The 13874-nt window shown below is 46.1% G+C and overlaps 2 protein-coding genes across 2 annotated transcripts in view; both read left to right on the top strand.

Annotated features, from left to right (window-relative positions):
- Window positions 1–1599, top strand: part of LOC107183702 (latent-transforming growth factor beta-binding protein 1-like) — a 130141-nt gene extending 128542 nt beyond the window's left edge. The window contains exon 4 of the mRNA XM_015566330.1: window positions 1526–1599. Within this exon, the coding sequence (XP_015421816.1) occupies window positions 1526–1575 (50 nt within the window). The 3' untranslated portion in view covers window positions 1576–1599. The remainder of the gene's footprint in view (window positions 1–1525) is intronic.
- Window positions 1600–3673: 2074 nt separating this feature from the next.
- LTBP1 (latent transforming growth factor beta binding protein 1) overlaps window positions 3674–13874 on the top strand; it is a 196666-nt gene continuing 186465 nt past the window's right edge. Inside the window, exon 1 of the mRNA XM_006767564.2 lies at window positions 3674–4040. Coding sequence (XP_006767627.1) covers window positions 3818–4040 — 223 coding nt within the window. The 5' untranslated portion in view covers window positions 3674–3817. The remainder of the gene's footprint in view (window positions 4041–13874) is intronic.

Here is a 13874-nt window from a genome sequence, read left to right as displayed (position 1 = left end):
CACTCAATCCTCACAGAACTCTTGAGAGGTGAGGCGCGTTGTCTCAGCTTGTCACTGAGGCATCTGAAACTCTGAGCTGTGTTAACTTAGTTTTGAGAGTTCCCCAAATAAAGCATTTTAAAGGCACCTGAAAAAGAAACAACCCACCCACACAAATAATTCAGACTCTCTTTACACGATACCCTAGATATGTGGAAATGATTTGAAAGGAGTGTGGATAGGAAAGTGTATTTCCTGACCCACTTAATGTTTATGGAGATCCTCTTAAAGCTGTGAAGGACAATTGAGTGTCCAACAGTTGTGCTTCAACGCTGATTTTGAGGTTGACTCAAGTCATTTCTAATGAATAAATAAAAGCTTGCAGACACAGGAGCACCCGCTGAGGATCCAAGGGTCTGTTTTAGAATTAGATTCCTTTATACCAGAATTCTTGTAAAACACAAGGAGAAATATGACATAAAACATGTCTTCTGCTTCCAAGGAGATGTGAACATTGTAAAATTTCAGAATTAAGTCATATGAAACTGTCTCTGCCTTTTTGAAAATCCAGATGATTCTAAGCCAATTTTTTTTTTTTTTGGCAAAGAAATATAATCAGTTTTTAAAAACAATAGGCTCAGAGAATCTCAAGTGCCTGTTAGGGACTACTGGAGCTGGGAGGTGAATTGGGAATGACGACAAAGCGCTTGCTTTTGTTGGATGTCTTCGGTTGCCGGAGGGAGCATAATTTAGGTGCCGAGGCGAGCATCTGCAGGGCAGGTGCCACGAGTTAATGCCAGAGAAGACAAAATAGTTGGCACACCACTTCTCATTTCGTTATTGAACCCAGAGCCAGAAAAAATATGTTTATATTCTTTTGAAGTGGGACTATGTTGTCTCTTTTTATCCTTGGGCTTCACACACACAAACTATTCTCAAGATATTTGTTAAGCATCGTTTAACAGCTTAGAGTGTAGGCTGATTTCTTTTTGTGTGTGTGCTACTGTAAAGAAATAAAACTGATCGTCAGATCTGAATTCTGTTGTCGTTTGTAAAATCTCTGAGATACAGTCGTAGAAAAGTTTGAATGTCATCTAAGCATTTAAAGCAGGAGTTGGCAAACTGTTTCTTTCAATAAAGTTTTATTGGAATGCAGCTGCCCCCCACTCATTTACATATTGTTTCTGACAGGCTGCTTTCCTATGACCACTGCAGCACTGAATAGTTGCAAGAGTCCTTCAGGCCCGGAACCCTGACATAGTTACTATTTGGCCTTTGAGAGGAAGGTTACTGCACACCATGTTGTAAGGTGTTGGAAGACTGGCCACAAGGGTCTCTCCCCACCTCAGATTGTGGGTCCTGACCTCCTGTGTTTGTTAGAAGCACCGGTGCATGCAGAAGAAATGGCCTCGGAAAAAAACATTGGAAAAGAACGGGTGGTATCTCTCCTCCGGAGGAATTGTTTTCTATTGTAAAGTGAAGAGGACCCACCCGGGCTGGTGTCTTCACGTCCCTCTAACTGCAGCCTTCTTTGTTTATGTGGCAGTTATCTTTGTGAACTTGAAGGCCTACCGTGTGGAGGAGGCATTAGACTGAGTCCTGGGCCGCTGAAGTAGGACTTGTGGGTGCAGCCGACTGTGAGGCTACACTTCAGCTCCAGAAGGAAGAGCGCTTGCTAGGAACTGCCCGTAACCGCATGGGCCCACTTAGCGGAGAGTGAGCTCCCTGTCAGTAGACTCATTTCCATCAAGGTTGTGTCCGAGGACCTTGGAGGCCCCATTCCAGCCTTAAAATTCTAATGGCCTATTTGGTTATGGTTCTTTGTTTCCAAACTCAGATGTTGTTGACAGTTTCTTTTGTTGAGGGCCTGCCTTATGATATTCTCTTTACTCCTAGTTGTAGAATTTCCACTCAGCCAGCCCTCCTGTGGCTCTGGACGTTGTCCTTTCCCTGGATCAAGCTTAATTTGACTTAGTTGTTCCAGGCAGCAATCTCTGGTGTTAACCTATGCCGCCATCTTCGGTTCCCACAGGAATTGTTTTCTATTGTAAAGTGAAGAGGACCCACCCGGGCTGGTGTCTTCACGTCCCTCTAACTGCAGCCTTCTTTGTTTATGTGGCAGTTATCTTTGTGAACTTGAAGGCCTACCGTGTGGAGGAGGCATTAGACTGAGTCCTGGGCCGCTGAAGTAGGACTTGTGGGTGCAGCCGACTGTGAGGCTACACTTCAGCTCCAGAAGGAAGAGCGCTTGCTAGGAACTGCCCGTAACCGCATGGGCCCACTTAGCGGAGAGTGAGCTCCCTGTCAGTAGACTCATTTCCATCAAGGTTGTGTCCGAGGACCTTGGAGGCCCCATTCCAGCCTTAAAATTCTAATGGCCTATTTGGTTATGGTTCTTTGTTTCCAAACTCAGATGTTGTTGACAGTTTCTTTTGTTGAGGGCCTGCCTGTAGAGGCCTCTTCGATGATTTTCTGAAAGTATAATCGTGGTAAAATAAAAGCAGTTTAAGAGGGGAGACTTGCTTCTGGTGGGCAGGGGAGGGTAGAGGAGGGACCCAGGGGCCGCAGATCGGGCACTGTTTTCTACTGGCCCTAAAGCCTCAAAAAACGAACCAACTGTCTTCAGCCGCTGCTACCATCTTTGCTTTCTGCCTGGGCTCCCGGAAAGAGAAAAGACTGGCTGCCACAGATATAGAAATAAGTTAGAATAGGGTTTCGGTATCACACTTTGCCAGAGAGTTCATAGTGGGACTTGGCTGTGAACAGCAGCTCTGGGTGAGGCCATACATTCTCTGGGCAGCTCTGCTGTTAGAGGCCAAGAGTGGCCGTAGACAGTGCATGCATGAATGAGTGTGGGCGTGTTGCAGCAAAACTTTATTTATAAAAGCAGGCACCGGGCCAGATTTGATCCGGGGGCCATAGCTTGCTGACCCCTGATATGGACATTGAAAGCTAGAACTGGCTAGAAAGCATCCATTCCAGTTCTTTCCTGTCTTAGAGGAAAGGTGAAATGACAGGTCCAAAGTCACACCAGGCTGAGCCAGGGCTCCAGCCTAGAACCTGACATTTAGATTCGTGCCCATTTTATGCATCTGTGCAGCCGAGTTACAGCGTTTGGTTGATCGAGGGTCCTGCGAGTGCAGCAGCGAGAGCTCCAGGGTGCTATTTGAATCGAGGCAGCCGTGCAGCCCTGCGAGCTGGCCTCACTTTTCCCGAGATGGACCCTGTTCACACTCAAACAAAATATACGTTGCGTACGTCTACACGGAGAAAGAACGCCCCGGAGTTGTGAAAAAGCCGGGCTCCCGCAGCTGCGTCACGGGATTCGATCACTGCGGCCGGCGGTGCCAGGAGATTTGAGACAGATGTTTTCAGACATGCCGCATGCCTAAAACATTTCCAGGGGTCGGGCTGCAACGGTGACTTCATAAGCGGAGAAACAGGGAAAGTATGCGAGGCGAGGACACAAGCGTTTATTCACCACGAGGTGCATGGCCAACCTCTTTGCATTACATCTGCCTGTCAGGGTTGGCTCTTTCATCTGTCGTGCCCTCGGTACTGCTCTTTGTCTGCCCGTGAATAAAGTGCAGCATTGTGGTTAGTAATCCCACTGCAGTGACTCGACTTCAAATGTGGTTTTGGAGTGCATCCCAGAGTTCTGTTTGCTAAGCTTCCTACTCCTGTTTCAGAGACACCACTGGATACAGAGCAGCGAGCACTGACGGCTTCCCTCCTTCCTTAAACCTGTCGGGTTGTGGGCTCTCTCTTTCCCCCTCGCGCCCCTTTTCTTTCTTTTTTTCACCTTCTTTTTTTTTTGGAAACCTTCTGAGGCAAGTTCATGGATACTAAGCTGATGTGTTTGTTGTTCTTTTTCTCCCTGCCTCCGCTCCTAGTGAGTAACCACACTGGCCGCATCAAGGTGGTCTTTACTCCGAGCATCTGTAAAGTGACCTGCACCAAGGGCAGCTGTCAGAACAGCTGTGAGAAGGGGAACACCACCACTCTCATTAGTGAGAATGGCCATGCTGCCGACACCCTGACGGCCACGAACTTCCGAGTGGGTGAGTTCCTCCACAGTCCCTGACTGTCCTTATCGAGTAGTTTTATGAGATCGTAGCATTTAGATGCCGCCCCCCCCGCCGCCCCACTGCCCATTCACACACTGCTCTCTGTTTGAATGGGTTTCTCTGAGTCTAAATATGCTTCTTCCCCCACTCCCCCCAAGAGACCTTTTAAATTACTTTTGGAATAATTTTTAGACTGGTTCTTAGAGAAATGGCAACTAGGGTATTGCCCCTTACTGCTTATCATTGAGGCAGCCGTGTGGTGATGGGGACGTATCAGTTGGACGGAAGGAAATAGTTTGAGATGAAGACCACAACTTGGGCTGATTGACCAGATCTCCTCTCCTCAGTGATACATAGGATTTATGTTAGATGTGACCCCTGTTGTAACGTTTGGAAGGTGGTGATTAAGTTTAAATTTGTACTCCACAAATATGTTCTAAAGAAATTTTAAAAATTGTTGGAGCCCTGTGTTTTAGCCTGTAGAAAGGGACACGGACTTGCACCTTTGGCTGTGTTTCTGCTCTCTATCAAAAACCTGAATTATAAATTGATAGAGGACATAGATTTTGGGGGGATATATGCTGGTGGATTACTGTCAGCACTAGAAACCTTTGAATATTTCATAAATAATTTAAATATGAACCATAGTCATGACTGACTGCAAGAAAAAAAGGCTTTTAACTTTTTTTTAAAAAATTTTTGTTTCTTTTTTACTTTTTTGTAAGTGGGGAAAGTATTGCGGTCCACCGAATGCTGTCACACTGCCAGGTTGTCATTCAATACAGTATTTTTGTCACGGAAAAATGTCTTTTATTATTTCTTTGACCAATTATGGTTTGCCATATGTACTCAAATAATCACAGACACCCACGTTACTTTACGAGTTACTCACAAGAATTACCCAAATGTCAGACAGATAATAACACTGGCTAGATCTGGTCTTTTTATGGAATATTGCTGTTTAGTCTTGGGAGTGTATGTCTCGGGGGTGGGGGGGTAAGAGAAGGGGGGGTGTCTATTTCAAACTGATTTCCATCAAGACAGAACACAGGGAGGCAGCTTGAGGTCCTTATTTGCTCTTGAATTATTCTGCTTTATTGCGACTCCTAATCCTTATGAGGTCTCACTCAGGTTGATGTTCGTCTGTACTTGGAAAAAGCATGCGCCATAGCTACTATTTAAAAAGGTATTGTGAGTTTCCTGGCTACAATAGGGGTGCTTTAGGCATCTTTTTAAAAGAATTTAGCTGTCAGGTGCCAAATGGCACATTACGCTCAGCAGGGCAGAGAGCCGAGTCTAATGGGAAGTGTGTGGAACTGACGATCAGGAAACCGGATTCTGGTCCTTGTCCTGCCACTAATGACCAGCTAATCCACAGGACATGACAGTTCATATTTCTGAACCTCAGTGTTTCTCATCCATAAAACAAATGGCTTAGGTGTCGTGCTCCCTGAAATGCAGTGCACCTCTAAAACCTTATGCGCTTGAAAGAGGAATAAGTAATATGATTTTCAGGCTTTTTCAGAGGGTTATAGACACGGAGGGGGAAGGGAAAAGACAGTTCCAAGCAGGTTATTGTGGGCTGAATGGCTTTTCTCACTTTTACTTTTCTTGATTGTTTTCCTTCCTCTCCTTGCTGTCCCTCCTCCATCGCCAACAACGCCTGCTCCCCCACCCCCTTGCATTTTTCACAAATCCTTACAGTAGGAATGACAAAGTAATCGGATGGGTGATAATTTTTTGGCTCACAGTGTATTCATTTTGAAACTAAATATTTAAAGACTTTGAGAAACAGAGGAAGTCTGCTTGTTAAAACACGCCACACACTTTCGTCCTCTGGCATTTGAGCAAATGTTTAGGAACAGAATACAGGTAACCTGTTCAAAATTTAAAATGCAGAAAAATTATTTACAGAAACATTTCAAAACCAGCACTCAACTCTGTCACAAAAGGATTGGCAGGGTAGTTTAATAAAAGCAAAGTAAAATAAAAGAGGGTGTGGGCGGGGTGGTAGTAAGGAACAGTTTCACATCGGAAATCATGGGAACTATTTCATTTACATCCTGAGCTATATCTACTGGATAATTTGAGGGACAAGTTTTATTTTTTTCAAGAATGGCAATTTTGTAAAATTTATAGATTATGGTTCTTCAGACAAACAGAAAATTTTATAAATCCATTTTTCAGACATACATGATATCTTTGTGGACTTTACTGGTTTAACAGAACTTTATTAATTACATAGAAAAGTGGTTTTTCAAATGTATTGCTTTTCTCCCTATATAGATATTTGTTTATATTATATTAAATCTTTTGACACATAAGATACGTGTATACGGAAAAATAGAACAGTGTGAGGAAAATCCAAAATTTACTGTAACTTGTTAGCAATTCTCCTTGGCCTCCAATAACTTGTTAACTACTGTTTTTGGTTATAAAAGATGGGGGCTGGCAAAATCTTTCTGTAAAGGGCAGATGGTAAATATTTTAGACCTCTCAGCCATACAGGTTGTGTCCCAACCACTCAACCCTGTCCTGGTCATCACAGCAGCCGTAGACAGTATGTTCGAGAATGGGTGTGGCTGTTGCAAAAACAGTCAGTTGGCCACATTTGGTTTGAGTGCCATAGTTTGCTGGCCCCTGCTCCAAGAAGTCAGAATAATACAGGGAAAACCATATGGACTTCATAGTCAAGGCACCTTAATGAAATAATCCATTTTGATCATTGGAACAGCAGAACAGCTTTTGAATTTACATGGTGATTTCCAGGGGTGTGTGTGTGTGTGTGTGTGTGTCTTAAAGAAATGGAAGAAATATTATTGTCACTGCTTTTTTCGATAAGGAACCGTAGGCACAATGGCTTATGTGAGTTTGCCTTAGTACAGATTAAGTCAGCGAGATGTAGATCTTAGATCTCCTTATGTCCCCTGTTTACTTAACTCCATGAGGCCTGACCATGATGTGTAGGAGGGACAAGGTGAAGGGCCTTGTGGAGGGCTGAGTGTGTGGGAAGGCTCAATGATATAATAGAAAATAAACAACTGAGACGCCAACAGCCTTGGGTTCAGATCTGGCTTCATTAAGCCCTTGGGCACGTTCTGGCTTTCATCTTCTTGGGTCCGTGTCGCTCCGCTGCACGATGCAGGGGATGACCGGTCTGCAGAGGGTGGTTCTGTAGGAGGCACAGGGTTAGCCTCTTCCTTCTAGCCTGCGTTTCCTGTGCTGGTGTTTCTGGCCCCTGCTGATGGTGAGCTGGGCTGTTCCGATGCGAGAGGCAGGCGCGCTTTTCATTACTCTTCAGCACATGCTGTCTGTTTTTGAGTATTCAGCTGGGGAAATCTTAAGTATAACTTCCACTTAATGTGCCTTTAATAGTGAGGCCCGAATGAGGATGACATCCAAGAAAAGTACTCTGAGATTTTAGAATAAACTCATTTTTATGAACGTGATATTAGTGTGATGTAACAGAGTATTTACACTAAGTGGTATTTCCTATAACATAAGCAGATTTTTAATTATAATAACGTTGTGTGTGTGTGTGTGTGTGTGTGTGTGTGTGTGTGGCATTCCGAGCTTTGCCTTCTTGTTCTCCCTGCCTTTGCCTTCTTAGAAAATGGAAACATGTCCCCAGTTGGGTGGGCAGCAGGTTAACTGTTGTTACTTTAGCGGATTCTTTCCATTCCATAGGGATATAGTGAAGATGACCTTCTGGTATTTTTAAGTTGTTTATAGAATCACAAGTTCCTCTAATAAGAAGAGCATAGGAATTCATGTTGTCACAGCTAGAGCATTTCAAATAAAATAATACTGCCCCTTGGCAGAAGTTATTTATAGAGACATTGAAAAGCCATTGGGATTGCTAAAATAACACATTTGGTTTGTAGGATGCTTTCTCTGAGAGGTTACCAGGGCCTTGCATTCCATTAGCACCAATTGAATAATTAATTCGATAATTTAAAAAGTAAGTTCCCCTATGTTACTTTATTTGATGCTTTTTCCCCCTGAGAAAAAGTAAATGGTGGTATTACATTTTGTAGATATGCGGACCAAGGCTTTCGTGATTTGCTTCAAGGTGACTTTAAATCACTTTTCCTATCCAGGAGTCCAAATACCTCCTGCCCTCCCATGGTGCCTCCTGGGACCAAATATTGAGTGATTATATATAAAACACTGTCTTTGATTTTCCAGGAGAGGCAGATCCTACAGCTGCCCTCTCAGAGCGTATATTTGAAGGAGATGAGGAGTGTACATAAATAACCTTAACTCAAGGTAGAAATCTCCCTGCAGGAGCCCAGAGGGGGAGGAGCTGTTCCTTTGAGCTGAGGAGGGATGCTCTGAGAAAAGGGGTAGCATGCAGTTTTTCTGTGTAGTTCACCAGGCCACCCCCAGCTGCTAAACAGATTGGCTCATGGTGGGGTCTAGGTAAATGCATGTGGCTGGTTGGCAATGGAGGGGCAGGGGCATTCAACTTAAAACATTGGTAGGTTCTAAAATAAAGGTGGACGGGAAGTAGAGGGAAAGGAGAGGTAAAGTTGATGTGGGAAGTATTTACCCATCAGAAATAGGCATGGAGACAAGAAGGCACAGATGGTTTCTGGGAATTGGCAGTAGTTTCCCTTAAATATAGAAAGAATAAAAGGGAGTGACAGATGACAAGTCCAGGAAAGTAGATTGGGGCAAGGCTATGAAGGGGCTTCGATTGATGTCAAGCTTAGGAATTAGGACTTTGCTCTTGTGGATCTTACCGTCCTCTGGAAAGGGGACATTGACATTGATCATTTCGTAGAAAAGAGGGGAGTTGTGTGTTTAAGGTAGGAAACTGGTGTTTTGATAGTCTTAGCTTCTGAATAGCCCCTAGTAACGGTGACAACCTGGAGACGCCTTGAACTGCCCTGAGGTTGGCGTGCTGCTCTGCTGCAGCTTAATCCTCCAGCCTTTGATGGGGAATGGAGGCGGGCCATGCTGCCGCACTCATTATGTAGGCTCTCCTCCTAAGGAGGGAAGAAAATTCTCTCACCACGAGGCTTTAAATAAATCAGCACTGCTCAAGGAGGAGGAGGCATTGAGATTTTTTTTTCTGGCAACTTAGTTCAGACACTGAATCTTTCGTCGTCTGCCAGTTGTCATTGTTTGGATCCCTTGATGTTTATCCAGCACAGAAACCAATCCAATACCAACATGCCACTTTTTGATGAACTGGGGCATATATTTCCCCCGTAATGCATGGCTACAGGTTTTATGTTGTTTAAAGATGATCCAGTGCAATACTAAAAGAAAGCGGTTGCCTTTCATTTGGGCAGTCGAGAATGCGTAAGAAGTTGTCAAACTACTCCCACATACGATCTTTTCAAATGATTTCATTTTTTAATACTGAGTAAATGTCATAATGTAAGGCATTTCCTTTTTTATTTTATTTAAGCTGTGGAGCACCCAACAAAGGCTGGTATTAGGAGCACTGATTCATTTACCGTATTTTAATTGAGCGCCTGCTCTGTGCCCAGGATTGGTTTAGGCATTAGAAATATAGCAATGAAGAAAATAGACAAAGTCCTTGAACACGCAACATTAAAAAATATCATGCGGCTATATAACATGTATGAATCTTGTATGAATCAACATGTGTGAGTCAACATATATGAGTCTTATGCTAAGTGAAATGAGTCAGCCACAGAAAACAAATACTGTATGATTTTACTGGTATGAGTTACCTGGAGCAGTCAGATTCGTAGAGGGAGAAAGTGGTGGTTGTCAGGGCTTGGTGAAAGGGTGGAGATAGAGAATCATTTTAATGGGCACAGAGTTCAGTTTTGCAAGATGAGAAAGTTGTGGAGATAGAATGCACAACAGTCTGAATGTACTTAACATTATAGATACTTGGAAATGCTCACGATAGTCAATTTTATGTTACCTATATTTCACCATAATTAATAATTGCTACTAGAAATACACTGTAAGGAGCATTCTCTATGATATAACTTCAGGGAGTGATAAATGCTATGAAGAAGTACAGTGCTGAGAGAGGGACAGAGAGTGGGGTGTGGGAAGGTGAGGACTGCTCTTCTCGACAGCCAGGAAGGGCTCCCTGGTGAGATGATCCCAGACCAGAGACCTGAATGATGTGAATAGTGAGCTCTGAGAGGGAACATCACAGACCTTATAACCGGGCTCTGTGACTATGCTGGTTATTTTATCTAAGCTGTGGAGCATCTTCCAAAGGCTGGTGTTAGGAGAATTTATATAAACTTTTCTGATACATCCTGTTGGGTTAGGTTTTATGTGGGTATTGATATTGCATTGTATCAGGGTAACCTTTGTGTAATATCTGTTGATAAAGAACCTCATACACAGAAAATAGAGGCAAGCAAGTCATTGGGTAAAAAAAAAAAAAAGGTGCTGAAATGATTGCAGAAGGAATCTAGGTTATGGATAATAAAAAGTGTAGGGACATCAGTAAAGAAATGAATGACTAAAAATGCTGGATCACCTCTTTCCCAAACATTATCCTATAAAATAAAAGCCGAATATGCTAACTGTCTGGTCATCTGGCCATTCAACCAATCAAAACAAAATATGCTAATGATATGCTAAGGCTGCTCAACTGTTTGCTATGACCAGCACTGACCACCAGGGGGCAGATGCTCCAACCAGTAGGTTAGCTTGCTGCTGGGGTCTGTCCGATTGGGACTGAGTGAGATGGGCTGGACATGCCCTAGAGCCCTCCCATGGTCCCTCCCTGGCTGGCCAACCTCCCATGTCCTTCCCCGGCCCCAATTGTGCATTGGTGGGGTCACGGCTGGCGAGCACAGCTGTGGTGGTGGAGCCTCACCCACCTCTGCAGCAGCGCTAAGGATGTCCGACTGCCGGTTGAGGCCCACCCCACTTCCCATAGGGAGCAGGCCTAAGCCGGCAGTCAGACATCCCCTGAGGGCTCTTGGACTGTGAGAGGGCGCAGGCCGGGCTGAGGAACCCCCACCGAGTGCACAAATTTCATCCACTGAGCCTCTAGTTTCCTATAAGACAGATCACATGATTTGGGTACAGAGCTGTTTTTTAAGGAAGGGAAATAAAACTGGTTCCTGCTTCTGAGGGCAGGTGTGTGTGTGTGTGTATGTGTGTGTGTGTGTGTAAGGGAGAGTGCCCAGTGAAGGAGGGCTGCATGGGAAGGTGGTTCCAGGGGTTAGTTGGGCCAAGGAAGGCAATAGTTGGACCCTAGGAGCCAAAATCAGGAGAAAATGAGGCCCTGTTTGGTTGAAGAGGAAGATTCCTCAAGATGAGCAAGTAAGGGCCTCACAGTGACCGTCTGAGTCTAAGTCTGCAGTCAGGACCGTTTGGAAGAAACTAACCTTTGGTAGAAGAGAGTTCAGCAGTCTGCTTGCCCAGCGCGGGAGGCGTGTGTGATTGATTGAACCGCTTAAGCCATCCCTGGCCTGTGTCACGGGGGTGGACGGGACTCCACAAACGGGCTGTCCTGGGCTAGCTTAGAATAAATGACCTTTCAAAATTCCTTGGAGTCTGTAACACGATGTCACAAAGTGTATATTCTTCCCTCCTCTGTCAGCTCAGGCACATGGAACGATCTTTGGAAAACTCCAAACTGCTTAGCATGGCCTGCGGGGCCCTCAGGATTAGCTGCTCCCTGGCTCCCCGGCCTTCACCGTGGCTGTGCCCCTTCCTCTCTGCTTCTGGCAAACTGAGCTTCCAGGGAGACCAACGGGCACTGACTGCCCCAGGGCCCCGGTGTTCCCACTGCCGCCCTGCCTGGGGGCGCACTGAACCCACCCAGCCTTGGCAGAGACCCATTGCTGCTTCAAGAGTCAGCGAGCGCCACTCACACCACAAAACCTCCCTCCCCTGTGTTTTCACACCGGATTCTTCCACTCCATTCTCAATTGCTTGGGGACAGGGCCCTGTCTACTTCCTGCTGGCATCTCCAGTGCCAGCGCTGGGCCTGGCTGTGGAGATGCTGAATGCATTTTTGTTGACAGAGCACATTGTCTATGCAGGTGGCCGTGTGATGGGGGTGCACACACAATTTTCCTGATACGGCTCCACCCGGAATTCTCAGACACCTGAAATCACAGGCGTAAAATAACCACCTGAGAGTGTGTGGGGGTCACAGGGAAGGAGAAACATACAGGCCACCTGTGTAGCACTTTGTCCGGAGCTGAACTTGACATTTTGAACACTGACTGCGGAGGACATCCCATGCATGGCCAAGTGCAGTCCTGTTTTCATACCTTCAGCTGCTCCCGCTGCGTGGCGTTGCTGCTCCCCGCTCCGGCAATCTGCCTGAATCTCGGCCTCAAGGTCCGTTTCAAACATTGCTGCCTGTGCTGGTGTTCTCTTCCCTGTTGACCTCTAGCCATTCCCATGTCAGTGACACGTGGGGTCTGGCTCAGGTGGATGCCTGGCTGGTCTTGGCAGCCTGGGCTGGTGGTCAGCCTCGCTGATCCCACCCGGTAAAATGCATCAGCGCTGCCCTGAACTTCTTTGCGGGGCTGCTCCACGGCTGCCGGGAGCAGCAGGCTGAGGGTGTCCCCGGGCACCTTGGATTGATCTGAAGAAGGTCTTTCTCTTCTGAAGAGAACATCCTATTAATTTGCATCCCCTGAGACCCGGGATATGGGGAGAGAGCTTACATCTCCTGGGGTTCGGGTTGGGTATGTTCCTTGTGCACCACGGAGACCGGGTTCCCTTCATGAACTGATCCTGGCGGCACAATAGCTGCAAGAGAGACCAAGCAGGATGTTTCTATTATCCGCTCTCGCTGCTCCTCTGCTACGAGTGCACAGAGGCTCTTTATTTGCTCAGTGAGACTTGCTCTGGGCAGACTAGACTGCGTACAAACTAATGTCGGATACTAAGTTATCACACGGCAGACACACGTAGCAGCACCCCGTCCCTCTGCCTTGGATTGAGCACCCCCTTATGGGGGTTCACTTGCTTACCTAGGAGCTCGTGAAGGTTGCCAATCTTGCTGGCAATGGTGGGAGCACTGAAACCATGGAGCGCTTTTTGGAACCAGCAGCTGTGGGCAGGAGGACAAGTCATCGTTTTGAATAGATGGCGTCGGGGGGGATCTCCAGTGCTGTTTGATTGTAACATAGGCTCCTGCTTCATGCTTTTCTTTGGTTTGCTATCCTTTCTGTAATTTGGGCTCCAAGGCTAGAGTACATTGAAGGAAGCAGGACTTAAAGTAGATACTGAAATCACATTTATGGGATAAGTATATCCCCACAGCATTTATTGGCATATGTGTTGGCTTTGGCATCTCTTTATATAAAAGGCTAATATGTAAAGTGGCCCCTTGGGTGTTCGACCGGGAGACCAGGAGTTTGATTGCTTGCTATGACATGTGCTGACCACCAGGGGGTGGCACGGAATGAAGGAAGGCCCTAGCCAGCAGCCAGCAGCTGGCAGCTGGGGAAGGAAGACCCCGGCTGGCAGCTGGAAGGCCCCAATCAGTCCTAATCACAGGCCAGGCCTAGGGACCCTACTCATGCACTAATTTCATGCACTGGGCCTCTAGTCCTATATAATAAAAGCCTAGGTGGTGCCACATGTGACATCATCACAAGATGGCCACCACAAGATGGCTGGCAGGGGAGAGCAGTTCCGGGTGATTGGGCCAGCAGGGGAGAGCAGTTGGGGGCAATCAGGCCAGCAGGAGAGCAGTTAGGCATCAATCAGGCCAGCAAGGGAGCGGTTAAGGAGCAATCAGGCTGGCAGGCAGAGTGGTTAGGGGCAATCAGTCAGCTAGGCGAGTGGTTAGGAGCCAGCAGTCCTGGATTGTGAGAGGGATATCTGGCTGCTGGATTAGGCAGCCAG

The sequence above is a fragment of the Myotis davidii genome, unplaced genomic scaffold (assembly GCF_000327345.1).
Source record: "Myotis davidii unplaced genomic scaffold, ASM32734v1 scaffold238, whole genome shotgun sequence".
Classification (NCBI taxonomy): domain Eukaryota; kingdom Metazoa; phylum Chordata; class Mammalia; order Chiroptera; family Vespertilionidae; genus Myotis; species Myotis davidii.
Note: the sequence above shows the minus strand (reverse complement) of the source record. Positions and strands in the feature narration are given on the sequence as shown.